Source organism: Lipophrys pholis (genome assembly GCF_963383615.2).
Source record: "Lipophrys pholis genome assembly, chromosome: 7".
Classification (NCBI taxonomy): domain Eukaryota; kingdom Metazoa; phylum Chordata; class Actinopteri; order Blenniiformes; family Blenniidae; genus Lipophrys; species Lipophrys pholis.
In genome coordinates, this window is record NC_137638.1 from 6,261,936 (window position 1) to 6,288,441 (window position 26,506).

The 26,506-nt window shown below is 42.6% G+C and overlaps 1 protein-coding gene across 2 annotated transcripts; it reads left to right on the forward strand.

Annotated features, from left to right (window-relative positions):
- On the forward strand, positions 1–26,069 carry mapk1 (mitogen-activated protein kinase 1). 2 transcript variants are annotated; one of them, XM_080467429.1, is made up of 9 exons: positions 10–462; positions 17,147–17,329; positions 18,681–18,870; positions 19,516–19,632; positions 19,836–19,950; positions 20,673–20,804; positions 22,456–22,565; positions 23,425–23,553; positions 25,792–26,069. In XM_080467429.1, the coding sequence occupies exons 1-8, from the start codon at positions 323–325 to the stop codon at positions 23,539–23,541; spliced, it is 1,104 nt and encodes a 367-aa protein (XP_080323555.1). In that variant the 5' UTR covers positions 10–322; the 3' UTR covers positions 23,542–23,553; positions 25,792–26,069. The 2 variants fall into 2 exon arrangements, with proteins under 2 accessions (XP_080323554.1, XP_080323555.1); XM_080467428.1 differs by lacking the exon at positions 25,792–26,069 and having other exon boundaries at positions 1–462; positions 23,425–24,946.
- The last annotated feature ends 437 nt before the right edge of the window (positions 26,070–26,506 follow it).

Below are 26,506 nucleotides of genomic sequence, written 5' to 3' on the forward strand. Positions count from 1 at the left end.
ATTTCCTGCAGCAGCAGCAGCAGCAGAGGCGGCAGCAGCAGCAGTAGTGTCGGTGCTCGCCTCTCTCTCTCTCCCCGCTCCTCCCGCCCCGCTCCTGCTGCCGCAGCACAGCCACGGTGTGGTCGCTCGGTACCGGTCGGAGAATCCTCTTGACGCGCTCGGAAGGCCTCCGCAACACCGTCAGCACCGTTCAGTCCCAGCGGAGACGGATATAAACACCTCACATAGATTGTTCTAATTTTAGCTGCGCCTCTTTTTACATTTGACAGCTTTGTAAAACCAAAAGAAGAAGAAGAAAAGAAAAGAGAACCTCGTCCTCGTAATGGCGACAGCTGCGGCCCCTGCTGGCTCCGGCCCCAGCCCCGGCCCGGGGACCGAGCTGGTCCGCGGGCAGGCCTTCGACGTCGGGCCTCGGTACAGCAACCTCTCCTACATCGGGGAGGGCGCCTACGGGATGGTCTGGTAAGTTGGAACCGGAGCTTCTCCGGTCGCTTTCCGCGTTGGCCATCTTTTTCCTCCGTTACCGACCGCTGCGTGACGTTTGAAGCCCGGCGTGAGGCACTGGAAGACGTGTCGAGGGCGAGCGAGATCCCGGGCTGATGTTCGGTTCTCTCCGCCGGCCTGGAGCGCTTCACTGGAGCCGCGTTCGGATCATCCACCGCGGCAGCATTCCGCGTCAAATCAAGCTTTATTCAGCCTCAGTTTCAGTCACCAAATTGTCTCTATTCCATCCAATTCACACACAAAACAAATAGATAAACTTATGTGTATCTGTTTTACTTTTTCAGTTTCATATTGAGCTGACACTTGTAATCATCTCCATGTGTTGTCCCTCCTCCCCTGGTAGCTGCGTTGTTGTGTTTATTTGTTTTGTTCAGTTTTTTTTGCATGATCTGCCTGGAAATGCACCGTGGGGGGTCTTCTGTTTGTGTAGCCCGTGGCTGGTTGCACACAGTGGCTATATGAACACATTCTGAGCAGAAAAACGCAGGATGGAGGCTGTTTCTTCTCATCACTATGTGCACTGGCTTAGTCGTGGTGTGTAGCTTGAACATCGTCTTTTACAGTCTTATTTTATTTCAGTATGCACTCTTAAAATGTAATTTTAGACGCTCCATTCCTGTAAAAACACCCCTTGTTTCCCCCCTGCTGCCTGTGGTAATGTGGCAGACCTTAAATGTGCATGCTGCACTGTATTACATAATACAGTATTTTGTCCTTGTGTCTCACACAAGCAGCAGAAGTGTTGGTTCTTTTGTCTGCTGCTGTGAGAGGAGCTGCTCTGCTTTTCTGAGAACAGGGTTTGAAGCTCGGTCTGCCCACAGCGTGGAGGGCCCGGGCAGGATCGGCGAGCGTCTTTCTCCAACGCCAAGGAAGGCACACAGCGGCAGGTGTTGGAAGAAGAAAGTCCACCAGATGAATTAGTGGTGTGATCGTTTGATTTCTGAAAATGACGGGATGTAAAAGTTGTCCTGCAGGTTGTTTTAAAACTAGCAGATTTCCTAAAAATGAGAAGAAGGTTGAATAATCAGTCATCCTCGCGTCTGATAGGATTCAACTTTTGGATCTTCTGCAGCGTTTGATCGTCGCTACTTTTATGAAGAATTTGCATAAAACAAGCAGCTGTAACTTCGACGTTTGTAGCTCATTAACTGACTTTTCCTTTTTACTTGCCACAACCTGGTCTGATTGTTCATAAAACTCCACAACGTCATGTTCTTTTTTTTTTTTCCCACTTCTTTTCTGAGAAAGTGTGGTCAGCCGGTGGAACAATGATTCCATCGTTGTATATGTAGGTATTTCAGCGCGATCCCACAACAATACCTTCGGTCTCTGTTTATGGATTAACACCACACAATTTAATTTATTAACTACATCAGCATGCTGATGTCATTGCCCAGAACGCCATTGAAGATAAATTCAACCATGAAGTTAAAATTTGACATTTCCCTTCAGTATTAACGATTATTAGTGGACTTGACCCATGAAGCCGGTTCTGTAGGTTGGCTGCGTCTGTTGTGCTAAAGTGGCTTACCCTTTTAAAGTCATCCTCCAAAGGTCGACGCTTCGATCCATAGCTCCTCCTGAACCTTTGATTTGAATGAGCTTTTATCAGTTTGTGACTGAGACTCCTCACATATAGGCACGGCCAGTCTCGAGACAGTAAGTCTGGGGTCCAATTACAAGTTCCCGGTGCTGCATGTCGGCTGACAGTAAATCTGCGAGCCCTGCTGTGGTAAAGTTGTATTTTGCTGTGCCCAGTTTTTGGTCGACTTCTTGGACGAATCGGAAAAAAGGGAGAGGAGTAAAAAAAACCCGCAGGTTGTACACAGGTGATGATGGTCCATTATTATATACATATATATATCTATGTATACACGACTATCTGCAATGCCAAAACTAAAATTACAAACTTAAATCAAAACCAAACAAAATTAGGGTTTTGTTCTTTCTGTGTATAAGATTTTGTCTCAGCATTTGATGGACACTTCATGCACATTACTGACATATATTTATCAATAATATACCAATAGGTTCCTTTTTTTAAAACACTTGACTTATTTTTTTCTCTTATTTACAAACTCGTCTACCTTGTACTAACAGCTACAAGTGTGAAACGGTCATTTTGCTTTTGTTTGCCGTGTGCAGGCACGTTGTTGGCTACCTCTTCATTGTTCTGTGTTTCTGGCTTGCAAAGAGCCAGCTGGAGTGTGTTCACAGTGTGAAACCTGCAGTTTCCACCCAGTTGGTCATGTGGCTTTGATGTGCAGCAACCAGCCAGAGCAGTGCAGCGTGCACGTTCACAGACATCCCGCATTTTTCAGCTGAAAGATATATATATATATATATATATAAGTCTCAGCGGCTGCACTGCTGCATACCGGTGCTGCCGTCTTGTAAACACAGCCCCCTCGGGCTGCCTTCAAAAAACATTATGAGTCGGGAAATCTGGCTGGACGCCCACATTTTGTGATATACATTTACTCCATGAACATATGTTTCGCACTTGGAGGGTTTGAGGAAAGTAAGTACAAGGCCAAGAAGTGATGGAAGAAGAATACAAATATAAATAGATCAAGCTGGTAGAATTATTCAGGAGGTGGTGATGAGGATTTTTATTTTATTTTTTTTAACCGTGGATCAGTTATTGTACGTCACAGATGCTTGCATGATGGGGTCTGCTCACACTTCCCACATACCAGCTATGCGTTGTGTGTCCCCATACATCGAGCAGACTGCTGTAGTGACGAGGCGCTGTTTCTAATTTTAGTTTAAATTATATGCAACTCTTCAGTACAACAGTGTGGCCCTTGTTTACGAGACGTTCTCAAGTGAAAATGGAAAACTTGTTGCATTTTGGGGGTCTGTTTACACGAAGGCAGTCGCATCCACTGAAAATACAACTTTTGGAAATAAAAACGGCTCCCAAGGGGGAACTTTTTGAAAATGCTCGATCTTCATCTCTTTGGTAATGTGGGGTGCAACTGTTTGAAAACATTGTGGCTACGTCTCCATGGAAATGGTGGAAAACGCAACTTTTCTGAAATGCTTCTACTGTGCGAGCGCACCACAGCCATTGTAACTCGTTCTGCACATGCTCAGTAGATATTCTCCTGGGATCTAGTAGTTTTATAGTTGAGTCACTGTAATATCAAGGCAATTTTGTTGTCTGTCTATACGAATATTCGTGTACTTCTTGTGTTAATGTTTATAGAATATTGTTCTCTGCATGCATGGGTCTGTGCTTTCATTATAAAAATGGCCAACAGAACCAACTTGTGGCCTGGCATGCGAACTACAGCGTTTTCAAAACGTTGCCGTGTAAATGCGGAACTTTTCCAACAAAAACGATGCGTTTTCATTTGGAACGTTGTCGTGTAAACGGGTTCCGTCTCTAAAACGAGCTGTGTCTTTAAGCACTTCCTCCAAAAAGCTGCATTTCGTCCAGTTGGACTGCTTACATAATGCTCCTTTCGTGATGGTGATGATCAGTACTTGTAATTTGACTCCAGCTCCATCGCGAATCACTACAAGTGAAGTAGATGGCCTCAGAGTATTTTTACAACAAGCTGAAACCAGGTTTGCGTATCCCTTGATATCCAAAACCTTTGTTTGTAGCATTTTGGTAAAATGAATGCTTCTGTTAAATGTTGAAATCAAGTAGAATTTACAGAGATTTCAGGGTTTACTGTTCTTCTAAAGTACAATGACTGCACATTACATAATAAAGACATTCGCATACACACATGGATTAATAGAATCAATTGAACGGGAACTAATACGTCTGTTTGTAACCCTGTGTCGGACTGCTTTTCAAGCTGTGGACAAACTGACATTTTATCACTGGGGCAAGGAGGCGAAGGGCAAGGAGGCGAAGCTGGTGTCAAATTACTTGCAGGTTTCTCGAGTGAAGTTCCGGAATATAAGCAAACGGAACATGATGAGTTCCCTCATCGTTTCTCTTGAGTTTCAGCAGTTTTCCAAGAATTTCAGCGCCGGTTGAATTTCCCTCTTTCACTGGTGTCGTCTGTAAGCATGATGGAACAGTGGTGTTGAGCCCAGCCTCGTTCGGCGCCGCGCTCTGGGAGTGCGTCTGTGTCAGGCCTATTTCTGTTTTCAACAGCCTCTCGTGGAGGCTGCTCATCGCAGGGCTTTCCAGCGGCGGCGGCTCCTCCACAGATCAGCGGTGCAGCGGGCCTCTTAACTCGGCTCGGGTTCACGCACACCTCATGCTTACACAACCACAAGATAGCGCCTCCCCGCTCCGCTCCAGTGTTCTGAAGCTGCCGAGGCATATACTCGCCTCTCCAGCCCACCCACACGGTCCGATAGATCGTGGGGTAACAACTGCTGAAGGGGAGCGTGTTTTGGAAAAAAAGTTTGACATCTGAAAAACCAGGGGCTCAGAACAGCACGCCATATCTCCAGCAGTTTCAGTTTCAAGCTCGACGTTTTGTGAGGCGTTTGTATCTTTCACCCGCTGTGTCGGATTGTTGCGGCTGGTGGACGAGGCACTCTGCACCATTTTGCATTGTTAACATCGGAGCTTCATAATATTACACAAACATACAATATGCTTAGAATTGCAATAGTGGTTTGATTTCTGCAATGCATGTTAAGATTTGCTCTTTCTGAGCTGTTTCTCAGATTTCATGCTTGCTTAGCGCATGTGAACCAACACTTATTGCACTTCACGCAGTCTTTAGCGATATGTGTATTGAGTTAATATCCGGTAGCTTCTTGAAGCGGCTACCTTGACCAAAGTGGAGGCAGTGCTCATTGTTGTTGTGAGCTAGATTATCTTCTCGGGGTTTTGGAGGGATCACGGTGTCTCGGGGTAAATGATGTCAAAATTAACCTGGATGTGGTGGACGTTTAAATGTTTCTTCAACTATTCAAGCGCTTGCCTTATGTGTTGGAGCTAATAATGTAACACTAGCCAATAACCTAACCATTTTGGGCATTGTAAATATAATGAAGCCATTAAGTTGTCTGTACTATAATCAAATCCACATGCAGAACTTGCAAACTCCACTCGGAGAGGACCTGAAAAAACAAACACCAACCACTGCTTCACCGTGCCGCCATGTTCCAGTTTATAGCACAGACCTTGTGTAATGATTGATGAAACCAGCTTCATGTAAAGCGGAGCGGTTGCACCTCAGCAGATAAACAGCAGCAGCACTGCTGCAGATAGTCATCAGGTCTGTGACAACGCTGGCCTTTGGTCACGTACGTTGTACATTCGGTTAAAACCATCCGATCTTGGAGAAGCTCCCGCCATTGAGATGCTAAGATTTGATAGTTTGAAGCAATCTATTTAACCTTTTGTGTTTTCTTTATGCCTTCCAGGGGAAAAGGCCTGATTGAGTTACAGTAGCCTGCGTGAAGACGCTCCTCCTGCGCTCTGCCGAGTGTGACAAAGCAGACGCCTGTGTCTCGTCCACAAAAGCAGCATTTACCAGGCGGAATGCTTTGTTGCTCACACACATCTTCAGTGTGTCGGCAGCAGTGAACCTTTGATCCTGACCGTGCTCCTCCTGACCCGCCATTTCTGATCCCCTTCTAATCTCCATCCCCAGTCCTTGACCTGCCCCGATTCCTCCGTCGCTGCTGACGCTCGGCTTCATTCTTGCCATGAGCCGTCCTCTCCAAATGCCACCGTGGTGCCCGTCTCCATGGCAACCCGTCTGCCTCTGACATCAGTCCCACCACTCCTCAGCCAATGGGGAGAGGGAGGGGAGAGAATGAGAGCCTTGACACTCTCAAATCCTCTTGTGCAATTCACAAGGAGATGTCATGCGTCTTTTTAGCGGAGCAACGTCTGGTGCAACAAGTGCCGGCCGGTTTATCTTGTGTACAGCTTTCTGCAGAAACCCTTGGGGTTTTTTTTGGTTCGTTTTTTTTTGATAATGTGACGTCGGCCAGACGTTTACAGTAAGTTCATGCAAACTTAAAGCCGGAGAACTGTCCTCACGTCTTTGATCGTATCTCTTCTTGGTCTCATTTCACAGTCACTCTCGTCTAGGTCTACGGTCTCCTAAAACCCCTTTATGACTCACCTCATCAGTAAAAGTTGTGTTGATGCAAAACAAGAAGATGAAGCCCCTTCAGTTGCGTGCTTGTTTATTTTTTGTTTTAATGCTCCCTGCAAGCTTGTTAATTGACATTGGTATATGTGGCTTGTAACTGTGAAATGGGGGCTGCAGGATGTTGGAAATAACCTGAGGTTATCGGAAAAAGAAGTCAGAAACGCATATGCTGGGTCCTTCTGAGTTTAACACACACGTATGTATATTGAAAAAGAAAACAAATCAGTTTCGGGTTGAGTCTTGACCCAGAGTTTCCATCGCTCGACTTTGAATATCACAGTTGCATTGGGAACAGCACCCGGTGTAAAAATGCACACAGTCAGCATATTTTGTCTTAAATATTCAACATTGTGAAATTAAACCATTCATGTACCTTCTAAAAAAAAATCCCTACTTAAATCATTGTTTTCCTCCATTTTTACTTTCAGTATTGTAAGACATTCTGAAATATTGTAACTCTTGCACTATTACAGTTGTACAGTTTGTTGTTTAGCTTTAGGCAGATGTTATGTGAAAAAAAATGTTTTTGTTCGATGTTTTGATTTTGTTTGTTTCTGAAGAATACCAGAGAGATATTATTACCATTTTCAGTTTCATTACTTCTGTGTATTGGTTATTTTAGTCCTTCTAATTATTACTCCGACTCTTTAAGCTGGCCATGGTGAAGCCAGAAGAGAGAATCTGTGTCCCTGGATCAGTCGCTGACCTCAGGAAATCAAATTTCTTTAGATTTCACATTCATCCGGTTTCACTCGCTGGCAGGGTCCTTTGGTTTATCGTCATTTTTGAAAAGTCCGTCCTCGCTTTTTAACTCTTACATCTATTAGGTGTCCTGATTCAGGGCCATGAGAGGGTTCGGATCCAGAAACTGTGTAGATGAGGCCCGAGAACCTGTGACCTTCAACATGCTGTTGGGAGAGTGAGGTATTTTAAGGCTGTTTGTCTGAAAACTTTAGAGAAAATACTCTGTTGAAAGGGTGTTCAAAGAGTTCAGCTTTATTTTAAACTTTCTGGGGTCAATGTGCTTCAGAGTTTGAAGTGTCCATGGTTAACCCTTTAGAATACGGGGCGTCAAACACATTTTAGTTCAGAGGTCACGTTAAGCATAATTTCTTCCTGAGTGGGCTGGACTGGTAAAATAGCCACGTTCACCTTTCAACTTTAAGGTTTTTCTTTGTTGTGACGCAGAGTATATGTGATGACAATGTCAATATTTTCACAAACTCCAACAATCGCTACTGAAAATGATTGCAATGTCGACATAACGCTGATTTTAATGAAACCTTCTGGTGTAAAATAGAGTGAAATACTCTTAAAACTTCTCCTATAGTTGATGCCTTCTGCATGTTTTCACAAACTCACCCTGACAGCATGGTTTTGAGGCTATTTTGATGCACACTTTGTGCTTTGCACACTTGCCTCATGCTGAGAATACCATGGGTTCAAATTCAAACTTATTTTCTGTGTTTAGTTTGCGTATTCTCACTGTGTGTGCGTCGGTGTTCAGTTCTGAAGGTTTTACCAGTGTTGGCCTCCACTCAATCCTTTTTTTTATCATATTTTTTTGTCTGATCCTGATGGTTGGTCTGAGGTATTTCCTTTGCGTTCGCCACGTACATGCATTCAATCAGATGTCGTGCAAACTGCTGGAATCACTCATTCAGAACACAGAGAGAGGAAAAAAAGAAGCGCAGCGAAGAATACGTGTGCATTTAGCCTGATTGTGTTTTTTGTTGCGGTCTCCATGTGGGTCGGTTGTGTAATCCAGTAGCGGTCTGAAGAAATTAGAGTAATGAAAAGGCTCCAGCTTTGGTTATATACTGTAGTTGAAAACTGCAGGTAACTAGTCTGTGGGGTCAGTAATACGTTGTGGAGATGGCAGGACACACAACAGTGGTCACATACAAGAGGTTTTTTTCTTTCTTCTTTAATGCGGATAGTTTTATAGAGTGATTAAATCTGCGTGAGACGTTCACTGAACACAACATACACATCATTATTCTTGTGTGTGTGCCCATAAATATTCAAATAATGCTCCCAATGATGGCAGAACAAGGATATTCTAAATCTAAATAAATGGAAGAATCAGATGATCGGCATGTTTGATTTTGTCTATTTTATGCCACATGCCCTTCTTGTTGAGTTTTCTTTTGAAAGGGTTAATCATTAATTTGCTAAAAGCGGGACTCATAAATGTTTTACGTCACTAGCAGGTGTGGTCCTTCGTCTCTAAATGAAATGCTTATAAAAAGGTGAGCGAACCCTTAAGGTAAATAACAAAACTCCCAGTATATAATGTGTAAACACAGGAAGGAGAAGTTTCTTCTAACGTGCCGACCTTTGTTCCTCTTAAAGTTTAAGGTGCGCTGGGGATTATTGCCAACGAATATATGAAGTGGATGTAATATAAATGAAAGAGAAGAAGCACTCAGTGGTTTAACTGAAAGAAATAATCCCAGTTAATTCAGTGTCTCTTAACTAGTCATTTTGGTTGTTTTAATTCCGAAAAGTGTCCACAAATTTTCTGGTTATTTGACGTTACTTTTAGTTATTAGTTTCCGAGTGCTTGTCTTGCAGGTGTCTGGTAAATGTAAGGCGCTGCAATGGTGTTGTAAAGTAGGTTACTGTGGTCAGCTAACACAGAAAGACGGATGTTTATTGCGATAAGCGAAGAGGCAGCGGCCGTCTAAAGTGTCATAGATTGACTGTGTGCAAATGAAAACTGTTATGAAAGTAAATGGCTTGTGATTTAGGATCGGCCTGTGAGTGGTCATGTTTATGAGTAGTATTTTGACCTGCGTGCCTGATCTACAGGTTAAAAAAAAACCAAAACTCATTGATAATGAAATCATATCACAAGTTTTTGTAAACTTATTGTTATATGTGTTCCAAATTAAATACTGTTGAGCAAGTCATTTCAAAAGTGCAGTTTGTAATATTGAAGTAACACTACTTCTGTGAATTTCTCCAAGTTTGGCCGTTTGTTTCTTAATTATGTTAAGAAACAAATTAATGTTTCTTAACATTATTAATGTCCAAGTTCTCCAGGTATTGTTTAAAACGATTCAGTCTGATATTTTCCTGAATGGACAGACGAGATGCTGAATTTATAAAGATGAACAGGCGACAGCTGTTCAGCTTGCTGACTTCAAATCGACATGAATGGAATAACATCAAGCCCCAAAAAACATTTCTAAAAGAATGGACTGCTGACTAATTTCACTAAAGTCCGACAAACCAAAAATTATGCTTTTGCATTTATTTTTATTTTTTTGTTCTAAACTACTGCCTCCTAAAAATGCATCCAGGAGTGTGTTGCTGTGACAATGAAAATACTGCAGATGACCAAAGTAGCTTAATAAAATAGTCTTGATATTTATTTGACTTATTTTCTTGTGGAATTTTATTTCCTTGTGGATAAATAAAGAGCGTAAAAATAAAATGACTACACGACAGTACATCCACAGTGTGCAGGATGGTATTTGAAATGTTGGAGTTATTTTAGTCTGATATCAGGCTTTATATTCTGGAATTGGATCCCTTTGATCTCTTGCAGTGTAGTAAAAAAAACTATATGTAAATGTGTGTGTGTGTGTGTGTGTGTGTGCGTGCGTCCCCTGGCTGCTTCGTGTCTGTGGACTTTACGCTCACACGCTAGTATCTTCCCCCCCTCCCTCTTCCTTCAACCCTACCCCTTCAGCATCGTCATGGTTACAGTGCTGTTGCATAACCAAGCTGATTCGGAGAAAAGCCTTGTATTCGCATCTCCATGGAGACCGAGCCCCCCCTCCTCCTCGTCCTCCTCCCCTCGTCTTTAACTCTCTCCCCCACCCAGCGCTCCTCTTCCTCTGCACTGAGCATGCTCAGCAAATGTGAGAAGAAACAGGAAAGACGCCGAGCAGCAGAGTCTCTGCATGCGAGAGACGGCAGCGCAGAAAGGAAGTGACACAATCTTTCCTGTGACATGTTAATGTACCTTCGAAGGTACGCTTCCGCAAAGCTTCTCGGGTTTGCTGACACCAGTTATCATCACGCCACATTGTCTTGTTTTGTCCAAACAAATATCTGAAACCAGAAAAGAATTAAGGGCCCGTTAAAGAAAGAACAGATTCAAAGTGTGTTGCAGCGACGGTTCTGGATGTCGGTGGGATGCATATAACTTGCATGGTATTATATTGAAATGGTTTTTTTTTTTTTGATCAAAGCAACCATTATAGGCGTGATTCTATAGTATAGATCATTTTGGAAAAGCCTGCTGGAACCTGTATTGTTTTCATTTTGATGAAGCTGACCACACACACACATACACAGGAACCCCAGGAATGCTGAAAAGTGTTGAACTCCCAAGTTTCAACAGCATAAACGGCACTCCTGAGTCCTCCATTGCTGCCAAACAACTTGCACATGTGCAGAATAACTATCGACTGTAACTGGTAGTGTGCATTTTCAGAAAATTTGCATTTTCCCTGATCAGATATGGGCTCGTATCAAACTAATGTCACCTTCAGGTTTGGTTGACTGTCTTGGGAAACAGCGGGTAAAAAATAAAAGGTTAAACAGAGCTCCTCAAGAACACACTATACTGACACACTATAAACGGTCTCAACTACACACCTGATCTTTTGGACTTTGGACTTCCTTAAAAAGTTCCTCCTGCATCACCTCCAAGCAAGAGAAGGAAGTGAAGAGCTTGCCTCAGTGAAATGACATGTTGAAATAATGGCTAGACCAACACTGCTGTGTGCACTGATTGTTACAGCGGTTGGAGGATTTTTTTTTTGTTTTGTTTTTGTTTTTACTGCTCATGCAACTCATATCCAGAAGTACCTTGTATATCAAAAGATACCAATACTTACCACCTGGGACTATGACAGCAGCCACTCAACCAGGATTATAAATGGAACAGTCACATCTGGACATGGAAAAATAATTGCGACCTCTGTTTCTTTTTTAGCTTCTATTTAGTCCGGTGTAGGACTTCAAACAGACCCCCATAGAATATGGACCCCGGGTCCATTTTCTAGGGGGTCCATATTCAATACTACACCGTTAAATTTTTAAAATTCTATTTACTATGGCCGCGGTGCGCATGTGACATAATAAAAAGCAAATCGTTTGAGAATGAATCCATTTTATTTCTTACCCGTATGTAACATCGCCTGTGAATTATAGTCTGTTTAGTCTTTCAGATACCCCCCCCCCCCCCCCCCCCGACAATGAAACTGAACTAAGTTTATGGTTTCCACAGCCTGTAGACACAATCCCTCATAAACCATCGTGTGGTTCGTTTTCTTGTAAACTAACTAATTCAGTCATTCTGGGGTGTGATTCGGTCTGGACGGACCTTGACTACCCACTGATTCAACTTCAGACGGTCCCTGAACTCCTCATAAGAACAAGAGGTTTCAGTTTAATGTTTCCAATTCACCCCATGAGGTTTTATCTGCCGTGCGGTTATATCTAGATAAATGAGATTTGTACAACACTCCATTTACCACTTTTTAAAATGCTTCACATCTCTACATGCTACGGTTTACACAGGGTCTTAAATGCCCCACAAGCGTCAGTGGAGTTACCGCTGCTCTTTACTTGAATTCCCTTAATGCCTCATGTGCATCAGGAGATGCCACCATTTACAGATTTTTCCAAAATGCCTTGCATGTATTGCTCGCTGCTACAGTTAACTAATCTTATCCCTGAACATCATCTGCGCATTACGGAAATTACAACTCAGATGTTCCCTAAACGTCTCACTTGTACCAGTAGTTGAAACTGTATAGCTTAACCTTTTATGCACCGGTAAACACTTGATGTTTACCAAGATTTGATCACCGGTTGGCTCACGGCTTGGAATATTTACTGTTCCTCATCTTTGTTCAACACTACCTCAACACTTTTCTAAACACCTTTTGAAGCATCAATCAAGTAAAGTATGTCGTGATGTCACTATTTATACCTCCTACCTGCTACACTTGGTCAGATTCCTCCGGAGTGCCTCATATAAATCACAAGCTGCAGGAGTTAGGTGATTCATATTAACAAGGGGAGAACATGGACATTCGCATGGACTGACGATGAGGTTGCCTTGTTATTACGGGGACGGTCAACTATAAAACTACCAAGTAGAATATAAACTGGGATTCATGTCGCTCTGGAGGAAAAATCACACATGTACAGAATGGTTCACTACGGCTGTAGTGCAGCATGTGCAGTAGCAGCGTTTCGAGATGGAACTCGGCTGTTTTTAGAGTGCAAAGTTGGAGCATTTCTGAAAAGTTCCACCTTTGGAGCTGTTTACAGAAAGTTATGTGTTCAGTGGCTCCGACCACCGTTGTAAACGGACGCCCACAAAACGACGAAAATGTTGTGTTTTCACTTGAAAACTCTGACTTTACAGACTTGGCATCTGACGCTGTCAGATTTGATTTGCAATGAATTAGAGCCTACGTACCTTACAATATTTCAAGAACAATTGATGCTGATCAAGATACAAGGAGTAGTGATCTGACTTTTGTTTGTTTACTTTGTTTTGTGATAAATCATATAAAGGAACTATTACTGCCTCAATTTGGTCAGTCTGACTATAATTAGCTTAGAATGAAATAAAACAGATTTATTCCATGGCAGATTCTGGACAGTGGCTTGTCGGTCCAGCAGATAGACCCCCAGTGATACAAAAAATCACCAGCATTTGGGATGTAGTAGCAGGTGATGTCAGCCCTGCACTCATTATGAAGACAAAAAGCCAGAAAATGTCTCAAATTGCCACGCTGGGTGCCAGCATTCTGATATATTACGGACAAAAAGCCCTAAACTGGCGCGGTAGTGAAGATTGTGACATGGTAGGTGAGCTTTGTGAAGTCATTTGTGACTGTTTGAAAACTGCAGTGAAATCATGGCCCTTCTGGCCGGGATCCCATCTTGGCTCGGATCATTAAGTCTTGTAGCGATCTGCTTCTCTGTACATGAGGGTGTCTTCAGGTTTCGAACAGTTGCATACACCACACACACGCACACACACACACACACTTTCCTCTCACACAAGTGGAAAGGAAGGTCACTCATATTTCCCTCGCAGAAGGCTGGCACACTTGTGTTTACATTTCAGTCCCGACACCCCCATCGCTATAGCAACTCCTTTTCTTATTTAGTCCTACTGTGTGGGTGTTCTTCACTCATCTCTGCTGTTTGTAACGTGCAGGAATAGAACCTCTTTGGCTGGAAGCGTAGCCTTCAAGCACCACAAATCTAAGGAATCCATCAAATACTGCAGGCTTTCCGTATTTGCCATCGTGGGGAGGTTGTGCAGCCCCTGAGAGGGTTTTTGCGACGGCGCCGAATAGCAGCATGTAGCAACAGTGAGGAGTTAGATGAGCTGGCAGCGGCGGTTGGTGTTTCTTGGCGGTGCTAGGTCATTTGGACTTGGTTTGGATGTGTCAGATCCTGTGCAGTGAAGATGTCTGGGCGTGCTGTTCACCCAACGCCAGACTGGAAATTGTCTGTCTGGAAGACATAAAGTAGGCGTGCTGGATTTCCATTATGCACCATGCTTTAATAATTAAGAAATAACTCAATGAAAACTAAAAGAAATGAATAGAAATACACACAAACAACGCTGTTTGCGACAAAAGTTCTTCTGCAGGATTCATTGTGGGAATGTGAAATGTCTGAGGATGAGCGAACGTGAGGAAGGTCAAACTGCCGTGAAGTTGATAAAAAAGAGCCAGATATTCATCAGTGGACGTGCCCGGACCTGGAAAGTGTTGACGTTGCTGATCCCAGGCAGTGATGAGAGTCATGAGTCAAACTGAACACTTTGTCTGTTGAGTTTAGGCAAGTTCAGACAATCGGGTACAAATAACAAACTAAACACAATGCTTTCACTGTATTTTCCCATTTTCAGAAGCTGTTTCAGCACATTTACAAAATGCATAACTAATGAGAAGCGTGCAAAGTAATATACCATCGAGAACAGTATATTCATCAGACAAGACTGAACTGCAATCAAGAATTTTTATGAGCAAGTATTACGATACTAAAGAGACCATGTGTAAACTGGGTTGAAATGAGTCCAGTTATTTGGAAGAGCAAAACTCAAAGGACATGGTTGTTAAAATCATACTTGTGTGTTTTTTTTAATTCCAAATCAAATTGTTATTGCAAAACTCAAGATGATCAAATATCTCACTAAATGTGTTCTCAGCCTATCATATCTGACCTCATGTATGATATTAATTATTTGTGCACTTTGTACTTTTGGTCCTGATGTTTAATATATAAAAGTATTTCATCTGCTGTCCCTCTTGGACTGTATTCAGGTCTCGATCACGTTATTGCCCAAAGAGAACCTTTCTCAAGTCTCTCAAGACAATCGTTCCCCTGATATACTGAGCACAAATCATTTGTATGCAAAAACAATGAACGGTATTATTTGTTTACCAGAAGTCAACTGTTGCTGCCGTTAGCCAAGAGCTTGTTTCCTCCAGCCAGTGGCTTGCTCCCGCTAACGAGGCCCCATATTTCCCATATTTTTACAATTTCATTTCAGAAAAGTTTTAAAAATGATGTCCATTTACATGGAAACTGCAGAGACTCTAAAATTGATGTAGTTTTCATGTTGGGCCACTAGTGGGTGATGTTTTTTGTAATGAAACCACACACACACATATGTGCGGAAAACTACACTTGAAACATTGACGAGGAGTGACTACATGGGCATGTACAGTTGCATCGTTTCCGCCATCTACACGGAGCCCGAGTGTCATCAAAACGTTTTCAGCGGCTCCGAGTACTGTTGTTGGTAAACGGACGCCCAAAGCACAACATGAGTTTTCTGTTTTCACTTAAACTTTGTGTAAACGGGGCCTAACTGAGGCGCTTGCTTCCACTCGCTGTCTGGGGTATATAAGCTAGTCCATTTATATTGACAACATTTTACATTTTGATATGTCTAATTTTATATCCCGATAATGATATATATCCCGATGTAAAATTCGTTCTTTTTATATACTTTTTTTTCCAGATTTGTTTGGTGTTTTGTTTTTTGTTGTTGTTTTTTGTTAAGTGACGGAAAAGATTAGATGTTTTTGAGTCGCTAGTAACCTGTTGGCAGCATGACTTTTTAAACCAAAGCCAAATGATGGAATTCCATTTCCCCCTTTTCAACACCACGTCTTCTTGGGGTTTGCGTTCTGTATCCCAGTCTGCTGTAACGTTAACGCTATTTTCCCTTTCCATTGCACTGTCCTCGCCCTCCGCCATGCTTCTTCACCTCTGTTCACTCCACAGGAGTAAACGACTCCTTGGGGGGTGACGTAAAAAAACAAAACGCTACCACAAAGCAGCAGCAGTTACATTAGAATTATCCAGCGGTCAGTCCGTCGTTGAGTTGTACTTTACACGGCGTACCGGCAGAGCTGTGTAGCAACAGAGCTAATCAAATAGCCGACATGTTAAAATTCTGATATAAACGATGGAGGGAACGTTTTCATATCCCACTACAAAATGCATCGTTACATCGCATAGCTCTAATTGCTAGCTTTTCACGCAGGTTGTCTGTTCGTGAACGCTCGCTATCGGTTCTCATGTGCGAGTGGAAACTAGCCACTCCCTCTCGCCAGCCAGTCATTGGTTCCCACCTCTCACTCACTGATTTGTAATCGGAACACTTTTAGAGCTCAGATTAACATCCTCTTGCTACTTTTCCTGAGATAAACAAAATAAATGATGACATTAAGATCTTCGATTGAGCAACAGGATGTAAAGAGGCCGACTGGTCGTCCCACACCAATCCAACAATACATTCATGAAGACAGATGAAGGGCGCCTCCACTTGAAGCCGTCAAATGAAGAAAACAGTTGGGATCAGCAGGTGGCAGGACTGGATCTGGTCTTGGTGCTTTAATTACTGTTCAACGTGCTCATTATATAATCTTTTTTTTTTTTTTTTTAAATGAATACTTTGATTCCCACTTCTCGAATTCTCTCAAATTTTTCTGTCGGACTTTGACTCCTCACATGATGCTGCACACTTTCATTTAGCTTTGCGGGGGGAAAAAATAGCATCTTAGGTGACTCAATGAAGTGTTGGCTTTGTGAAAGTCTTGTTCTCCTGGAGACTTTTGACCATTTATACTACTCAAACCGTTCATTTTCTCCCTCTCGCTTCCCATTCTGCCCGAAGCAGGATTGGTCACACTGTGCACATTATGGTCATTATAACTCTTTTCACAGCACATAAAGTTCCAGTCTCAGCTTTAAAAAAAAAAAAAAAGAAAAAGAAACAATAGGTTGAAAAAACAGTGCAACATGAAAGGGACATGCCACTTAATCTTTGTAAATATCCTTTTTACTTATTGTTTCGACGTGCCAGGCGCGTGCACCCCGTGTACGCGGACATGCTTTGTAATTTCCTGTCAATTTTCTGCTGCTCTTTATTGGATTTCAGAGGCGGGTAATGCAGCAGAAAGAGAAGAAATGTGTTCACATGTGTCTGTGATGTGGATGGATTATCCATACAAATATTGTAATATTTTTTTTCCCCCCCTCCACAGCTCTGCTTATGACCGGGACAATAAGATCCGCGTGGCCATTAAGAAGATCAGCCCCTTCGAGCACCAGACGTACTGCCAGCGCACGCTGCGAGAGATCAAGATCCTGCTGCGCTTCAAGCACGAGAACATCATCGGAATCAACGACATCATCCGCACGCCCACCATCGACCAGATGAAGGATGTGTATCCTACCTGAGACGTTTTGGATTGCGTTGCGTGTTCTCCTCATTAGGAAGCGATGTGTTTTCCTCGCCCGCCAGGGAGACCGGCCTCTCACACTCGAGATCCACTTTCCTTTGCACAACAGCCACCTGTTGCCATGAGCTTGCCAGAGTTGCTCTTCACCGTTGCCTAATGGTAGCACACTGGGCGCTGTGTGTGTGTGCGCGAGTGTGCGGTTTACTTTAAAAGCCAAAGATCAAAGCTCGCATTCATTCGGTTTGCTGCAAACTCAAAATCATAAATATATTATACTGACGTCTCATAATCCTTTTCTACGCAATATTCTGCTTTATTTATAAGTTTTCAAGGCAGATTGTACCTCAACTAGACATGGCCTGTATTGAAGGCAAACCACCAGTAGATTTTAGTTTGCAGGTAAAAGATTAATCTGTAATTAACTAAATAAAACTACTAAACTGATTCTGAAGAAAATCTTCAGTAATCGTAACACAAATCCACCACTACAATTCCACAATAAACACCCCGTGTTTTCCTTTTGTTTTTTTATTAGCTTGTGAACAACAAACTTCATGCAATTAGGCTACACAGTCGATGAGATTTGTTAACGCTGTATATGTATATACTACATATTGCGAAGAAATGCTATATATTTCAATGTTACATTCATGTTCTGCAAATTAAAAATGGCTACTTTTTGATAAATCAAGATCTCTTGATAACGAGTGGTGCTTTCACAACAAAATGTGCATTTAACCTATTCAGGACCCGTTTACGCGTTTTCGTTTCACACAGACACCAAAAACACAATGAAAGTTTTGTGTTTTCACTTTTAAAATATTTTAGTTTTTATTTTAAATTCTAATTGATGGACAGCCTCAATGTAAAAGCAAGAACAAGTATAGGATACAAGTATAACGACCCTGCCACTTTTTAAACAGGTCAAATTCTACAAATGTGATTTTCTTTTCATATTTTAAAATACTTAATGCTTTAATACTTTAATGCATCTTGTATTTTTTTCTTTCATATTCAATTATAAGTATTGCTGCTAGTCAACCTAAAGAATGAACAGTTGCACACTGTCCAGATTTAGTTTTTGTGCAGAAAGAACACATGAACTCCTGAGCTGGTTTTATGGCGCTGGGAACTTTCAGCTTCGAGTGAATTTCTCAAATGTATTGATGCTGCTATATTTAAGCTGTCTGCCATTGATTTTGGTTGACTTTGCCTCCTTTCGCAGCCCGATCAGATGTCTCTGCAGTCAGTGAGAACATTGTATCGTCAGCATAAAGGGCTCATTGTGTTGCTCCCACATTCGACCAGTACAGCCTCTTTAACCTGACCTGTGCAGATATATTGTCCAGGATCTCATGGAAACTGACCTGTACAAGCTGCTGAAGACTCAACACCTGAGCAACGACCACATCTGCTATTTCCTCTACCAGATCTTACGAGGGCTCAAGTACATCCACTCCGCCAACGTCCTACACCGTGACCTGAAGCCCTCCAACCTCCTGCTCAACACCACCTGCGATCTCAAGGTGACCTCCACCTCTCCAGCGCTTTTAAACAATAATCATCATTTCTTTGAACTTTTCTCTTCGTTTATATTTTTATAGCAGTGAACAGGACGTCAATGGTTGAATTTGATGTTCTGCAAATGGATTATTGGTCACTATATATATATTAAAAACGTTTTTAAACCGTTTTAACCATCAGACAGTATTCTGACCTTTTCATGATGTTGCTCCCCTTTTTCTTACTGTAATCCAAGAGCAGGAAAGTATCGTATTTTCCAGACTAATGCGCACATCTGAGTATTAATTGGATTTGTGAACTAACAGTGCAGCACATGATATCTGCGTACTGTTTCTCTGATGAGATAACACTGGCCTTCAAAATTCAGAAGCTTACAACAAATGATCATTATTGCCATCAAGAAGGAAAAACAATTCTAAACAGCAAAATGCTGAAACCGAGCGACACAACACTGCTATTCATTTCATAATGGTGCCATTCTTTCATTTTTTTTAAGCTAAATATATTTACTTTAATCTCAACAATTGTTATTGTAGTAATTCATAATGCAGTCATCAGGCATGTGATTGAAATACTGCCGGTATTGAGATCGTCATGATTAATTAATGCTGAGCTTGTTGCATTAATTGTCACTCGCCTCCCTGCAGATCTGTGACTTCGGGTTGGCTCGCGTGGCGGACCCCGACCACGACCACACCGGTTTCCTCACAGAGTATGTCGCCACTCGCTGGTACCGAGCTCCTGAGATAATGCTGAACTCCAAGGTGAGCGCGCTGCGCTCCACATGCCCATACAGCGACATGTCAGATGTGTCACGCTCGGTTTGAATGGTCCACCTACAGCGTGGTATTTTGCTTTTGTTTGACACAGTCTCGCATTGTTTTTCTAATGTGTGAGCGCGATACAGAAATGACTTTAAAGAATAAATGCTGAGTTCCTTCGCTGTATTTGTGTGCCTCTCTTTCAGGGCTACACCAAGTCCATAGACATCTGGTCAGTGGGTTGCATCCTGGCTGAGATGCTGTCCAACAGGCCAATCTTTCCCGGGAAGCACTATTTGGATCAACTTAACCACATTTTGGGTATTAAATCTCTTTACATCACACAATTCATCAACTTGTTACAGTGGTAGCTTCCTTCAATTTATATTTTTTGGGAAGATGAATTCTGGTATTAGCGTATGATACGGGCAACATATGTATATGTAATCTGCCTTAAGCTCCGTTTGGGGCGAATCATTGATTAGAGGGCATCAAAAAAAGTCAGTGGTTTAGGTGTCCACAACTTTTGTGGTGGAATGAAAAGTCAAAATAGGCATAAACTGTGATTTAGCACAAATGTTTTTCCCATTACAAACAATATCTTTGTATTTGTATGAGAGAGTTATTATTTGACTGTACAGAGTAATTAGGAGCAACTTCACATTCCGCAGGTTTTAATTCGAGCTGTGAAATTTACTCTAGAGTCCTGGATTTTGTTTGTCCACTTTAAGGCTCATGGAGTTTAGCACTGAAGTTCGACCTGGCTTCAAAATGCGAGGTCTCTCCTCGGAAGAGTTAACTGTTGTCAGTGTGAAATATTCAACTGTGAGTCTTTCTCCATCGATAGTTAACCACCTGAGTGATGTCAGGAGACACGTGGAAGAATGTAAACCCTAGCTTTTTTGTGCTGTTGTTGTTCAGTTCAAAATCTCTTTGTGACTCTGGACTGAAAAATATAAAAAATAAGAATAAAATAAATGTTTATGATAATTTCCCAGACCGAGCTGCAGTCCCAATATATCATGTTTGACTTTGTCTCTCAGGAATTCTGGGCTCCCCTTCTCAGGAGGATCTCAACTGCATCATCAACATTAAGGCCAGGAACTATCTTTTGTCGCTGCCTTACCGTGGCAAGGTGCCGTGGAACCGACTGTTCCCCAACGCCGATCCCAAAGGTCAGCGCCTGAACACACTCGTGGGAATGCTGATGGTTGTATTTTAGAGTGGGAGACTCGGGTGGGAGCAGTGCAGCTTGTTTAAGGTTTCTTCTTTTAATGACGTTTCAGCGTTTCTCAAGAAGTCAGGAGGTCAGGAGGTCAGGTTTACACAAGCTACAGACCCACAACATGCACAGCACGACAGTTTGGAACAAGTCATGCTTTATTTTTTCAACGGGACAAAAAAAAAAAGTGCAGATGCATTACATAAACTGATGACATTACACATTTTCCTGCGCTGAGTCACCACTAACTCCGACATGCTTCACATTGATATCACACCCTAGAGCTGCTCTGATTAGATGAGAGATGCTACTGCAAAGCTCCTCCTCCAGAAAACTGCTGGATCACCACTGGGTTGACTGTTGATCTTGGAATGTGTCAGAGCAGTTTGTTGGCCGACCGCAGAGAGATCAGTGAAGTGAGACTGTGCTGATTCGTCTCTAGTACACTGACGACAAATGTAGTTTCTCAGTGTTTTAACAAAATAGTGTTACGCTCCAATTTTACCTTTTTATCACGAGTTTTCAAAGATTAAAAGGAAAGAAAATAACCCGAGAGTCCATCACTGCTTTAGCAACACTGTAATACGCTTGTCATGTTAGTATAAGACTGGATTGTCAAACATAAGGCCCGTGGGCCAAAACTGTCCCGACAGTGGCTCCAATCTGTTCCACCAAACCACCAAGCAAATTGTAAAAATTTCAAAGGAAACATTTATTTTTTAACAAATTTCTTATTAAGAGTAGTGGACACACACTTGAGACCCTGAGAACATTGTGCACAATTTAGCATTAGCCTCAAATTCATGCTGTCGGGGTGAATTTATAAAAACAGACATAGTGCAAATACTACAGGAGAAGTTTTTTGCAGCTAGAAGGTTGTGTGTTCAAATACATATATTGATCTTTATAATATTCATTGTTGGAACTATGTATTTTGGACCTGAAGGTTTCATTAGAATTGACTTCATGTTGAGATTGCGGTCATTTTTGTGTTGTAATTGTTTCCATCCATCGTCTGTTTTGCTTAATCCTGTGTGGGAGCCAATCCCAGCTTACTATAGGCGAGAGCAGGACACACCCTGTCCTGTGACTGACTGGAGAACTGTCCAAATGCAGAAAAACCAAACAACACCACACCTAGTTGCAATTCTAGGATCACCAATTAACCTCACATGCATGCGTCTGGACTGTGGGAGGAAACCTGTACACACGTGGGGAGAACATGCAAACTCCACACTGAACTGGCTGGTATTTGAACCCACAACTTTATCGCTGCGAGGCAAGAAGGTCCGGGTGAAATTGGTCTTTATGTGGCCCCTCAACTGAAATGTGTTCGACACCCCTGGAATAAAATGTAGGAGAATATTAAAGGTTCCTGTCGTGTCCAGTCAGACTCGTACTGCAACAGAATTTCACCTTCAATCCACTGAGTCTGGAATCAAGTGTGCAACTTTCCTCTACTTAAGGTTTGATAGATCTGCAGATGTGCTCAGCTTTCTTCAATAGAGGATGCCCCCTAGTGGACAGTGGAAACATGATCTTCGTTCAAGGATGAGCATGAACCCTCTGTTGCCCTGTTAAACATCGTCTTCTTTGTCCTTCAGCTTTGGACCTCCTGGACAAGATGTTGACTTTTAACCCCCACAAGAGGATCGAGGTGGAGGAAGCCCTGGCTCACCCCTACCTGGAACAATATTACGACCCTACAGACGAGGTGAGACTCTCGGGCTGCTTTTTATGTGATGAAATGAGCGAGGACAAAATGTTACTGTCATAAAATGTGATATGATGATGATAATACTTATCACTTTATTTATATAGCAGTTCTCATATGTGAAATGCAGCTCTGAGTGCTTCAGCTTTTTAAAAAAAATTGTCTTTAAAACATGTATAACAGTTTCAATATTAAAAGCGAGGAAGCTTTAAATGTACAAATGGATCTATGTCACAAACAGGAAAACACAATTAGGGCTGCGCAGTATGTCGTGAGTTTTTCTGTATCGCAGCATGTTGGTGAAACAGGAACCTGTAGATTGGAGAGCAGCCCCACATCATGATGCTCCCCCCACCATGCATGAGGACGAGGTTCTCCTGGATGTACTGCTGCATGGTCTTCTCAAACAAATCAAACTGAGCATCCAACAAACAGGCACCAGCTCCCCTACACTGTTGAAATCCCCTTTTAGTGCAGGTGAAATGATGGATGGATACTTGGATACTTTATTAATCTTGAGGGAGCACAGTAAACTTTTCTTTTGGCTGTTCAATTACACGACAACCAGTTCCAAGTCTCTACCAACAAAACTATTACACTGCGTGCCGTCTCCATGTAAACAGGAAATATGCAACATTTGTGAATTCCACCTGGAGGTGATTACATAAATACATCAGCAACTAATGTCCCGGCCGGCAAACTAAAGCGTTTTCAATGTTTTTTTGATTTGGTGACCTTTAGCAAAATGCAGCTGTTCACACCTGTAACTTTTTACTAAAACTGAACAGCGGTACTATTCCCAGCAGATACTTCTGGACTATCTTGACGCGTCTTCTCTTCTCTCTGTTGCCCCCTGTAGCCCGTCGCCGAGGCCCCGTTCAAATTCGACATGGAGCTGGATGACCTCCCCAAAGAGACGCTGAAGGAGCTCATCTTTGAAGAAACCGCACGTTTCCAGCCCAGCTTTAGGTCCTAACGGCTCACACAGGTAAAGCACACGTTCACATTTTCTCACCACCGTGGCCGAGCGGAATGCTTCAGCGTCGACTCTGATTCACTGGAGTTAAATTTAACAGCTCTTCAGAGAGCGTGTTGAAATGTTTAAACTGAGTTTGAAGCAGAGGTACTTCACCAGGATAAAGCCCATCTTATGCGCTGGATTCAAGTTGTAGCCTGAAAGCGGAGCCGCGCGTGACTGAGATCGTTTTTGCATCCAAAACAAAACCTCTATGTTCAAGTGTCTTTTGGAGGACTTTCACATAAACTCATCTGGAGACCAGCCTAAACATCGATGTTACATCCTGGAAATGTTTTTAAAGAAAAGATGAACTCAGCACCGGTGGAGGATGGGGAAAAGCATTTTAGAGTTTTTAACTTGGAACAGTTCTCTGCAGTGTTTAAATCGTTGATGCAGCACAATGGTGAACATCCCGCCGTCATTTTCCACAATTTACTCTTGTACTTCAAATTCAATTAAAAAAAAAAAGAACAAAATCTCAAGATCCACCAGGGCTGCTCGACGTATCCCAAATGTATAATTCTTTCGATCACATTCACAATAAACATGTCGCAACAGACTGAACTGTGATAAATTATATTTCCATTTATTTATTCAATCTCTGCTGGTTCAAAACAGTCAAATATAGAATAAGTGACATTCAGAATAAATTCCCCCAAATCTTGCAATTACTGCAATTAAGGATCTAACTAAAGTGTGTGTATGTATCGTCATCGCATTATTAAACATTAGCGTTCACCTATTTTTCATAAAATACAAGGATTTCAATTAATTGCACCTGATGTTGCTTTATTTCGTACAAACATTTTTTGAAATTGCCATAAAAGCCACAGAAGGACTTAAACACACACAACAAAAATAGCAGCAACCAATAATAGGTTATATATGCCAAGTTTACTTGACAACATCTCAAGTGAAAACTGAAAACTTTCGTTGCCTTTTAATGTCCGTTTACACAACAAAGCCACTGGAAGCGCAACTTTTTGAAAATGCTCCGTCGTCATGGAAACGGGGGGGGGACGCAACTTTTCTGAAATGCCGCTACTGCGCAAGCACAACATGGGTGCAGTAAATAGTTCTTCTGCGCGTGAGCGATGAGATGGACAATGACAACAGTGGCGGCCTGCAGACGGTCGTGACTCCGGGGACTCGGTAGTTTTATAGTTTTTAACGCTCCTACTTGGTCGTCTGTCCGTACGGATGTCCGTGTTCTCCCGTTGTTAATGTTTGTAGTGTGTTGTTCTCCGCACGCTTGCGTGTGGGGTTTCATTACAAAAACAACCAGCAGCACCAACTCGTGGCCTGATGTGTTAAAACGCCATCGTTTTCACTCTTTCATCCATTCAAACGCAAAAGTTTTCTGAAACAAAAACGCAAAAAAAAAAACCCTGATGTGTTTTGACTTGAAACCTCAATGAAGGAAAATAGCATCGGGGGATGTCTTTATCTTTTCCCACATTGGTGATCATCAGATGTGGTGTCCCCCCCCCACCCCCCACCCCCCGATCTCCGGGTCCCTCCAGCTGCTGCAGCCGGAGTCTGGGTTGATAATAACTATCAGCTCCACCGTTTATCCGCCTTGTGTTTAATTACTGTGTTTTATTTCTGCAGCAACTGAAACCACAAGGATTCCAGTGTAAAGCGACAAAGTCATCTATTATATATAACATCTGGCCTAACACCACAAAAGTGATATTTCAATAATCGGACATGTTTCTGCTCGAGATTTAAACCTTTTCCAAAAGACAGACGCAAGCTAATGTTTATCAGGGGTGTCAAACATGAGGCCCGTGGGCCGCCATCGACCCGCAGGAGGCTCCAATCCGGCCAAACCACCAAGAAAATTGTAAAAATTTCAAAAGACAACATTGATCTTTTTAAATGAAATTACTTAAAAGTGGTGGACACGACACTGCGACCTGAGCTGAGATGTTGGTGACGACGACATGAAAGCTATCCCGCTAGTGTCGACCTCAAAGCAGGGCGGGTTTGTAAAAAACGCCCATAATGCAACAGCTACAGGAGATTTTCTTTTTGTTGAGATTTTCAGCAGCAGTTGTTTGGTTTTGTAAACACGTGGATATTTCCCCTCACCTGCACTCTGCGGCACCACAAAGGAAAAACCTGATTCCCAGGACGCGTGTTCAGCGTTGGCCTGAGGGGCGAACAGGAACCTCACAATCTCCCCCGTTTCTCTTCCCTCTGCAGGTGATTCTGCGGACTGGCTTCTGCGTTGGCATTGCACCTCCCCGCCTCCACTCTGTCGCTGTGATTTTCCGGTTCCGTTTGTTCTCCGCTTGAGTTTCGTCGTCACCTGGATTCCTTGGGTCTCGCTCGTCAAGTCCACTTTGCTCAGGAATGGCGTCAGGAATCAATCAATCAGTCATTCTCCAGCTCTTTTTTTATTTTGGGGGGTGGTGGGGGGGGTGACATCACAGCACAGCATACAGTTTGGGGACGGGGGAACGGTAACTGTGTTTCAAGCCAAGATAAACGTGTGTGTGTGTGTGTGCGCGTGTGTGTGTGTGTGTGTGTGTAGCTTTGGTTGTTACTACTCGAGACCTTTAAAGTGGGAATCCAGCGTTAAGACGCGCTGCCCTGTGGTTTGTGGCGCGAATGTTTGAGCGCGCCGCACAAACCGCCATGAAGTACCCGGGAGAAACGTGAGGAAGCGGGAGAAACCGAAGGTCTTTTTGAATTTTCTAACCTCCGTCGCGCCCGGAGGGCGAGTTTGCGGCGATCTCCGTCCTCACGTTCCTCTCTGGGAAGAAGAAAACCCAAATTAAATCAGCCTGATTTATGCAAATCATAGAATCAACTTTAACACTCACACAGACGGCCCAAATGCAAATATGAGGATGAATATATACATACATATAAATATATAAAAATATATAAATATATATAGACAGATAGCCAACAA

Excerpts from the sequence above, each read along its gene's own strand:
- mapk1 (XM_080467428.1), top strand. The coding sequence starts at position 323 with ATGGCGACAGCTGCGGCCCCTGCTGGCTCCGGCCCCAGCCCCGGCCCG. Across the intron at positions 19,633-19,835 it reads AGATAATGCTGAACTCCAAG|GGCTACACCAAGTCCATAGA; the intron begins GTGAGCGCGCTG and ends CCTCTCTTTCAG. Across the intron at positions 20,805-22,455 it reads CCCCAACGCCGATCCCAAAG|CTTTGGACCTCCTGGACAAG; the intron begins GTCAGCGCCTGA and ends TTTGTCCTTCAG.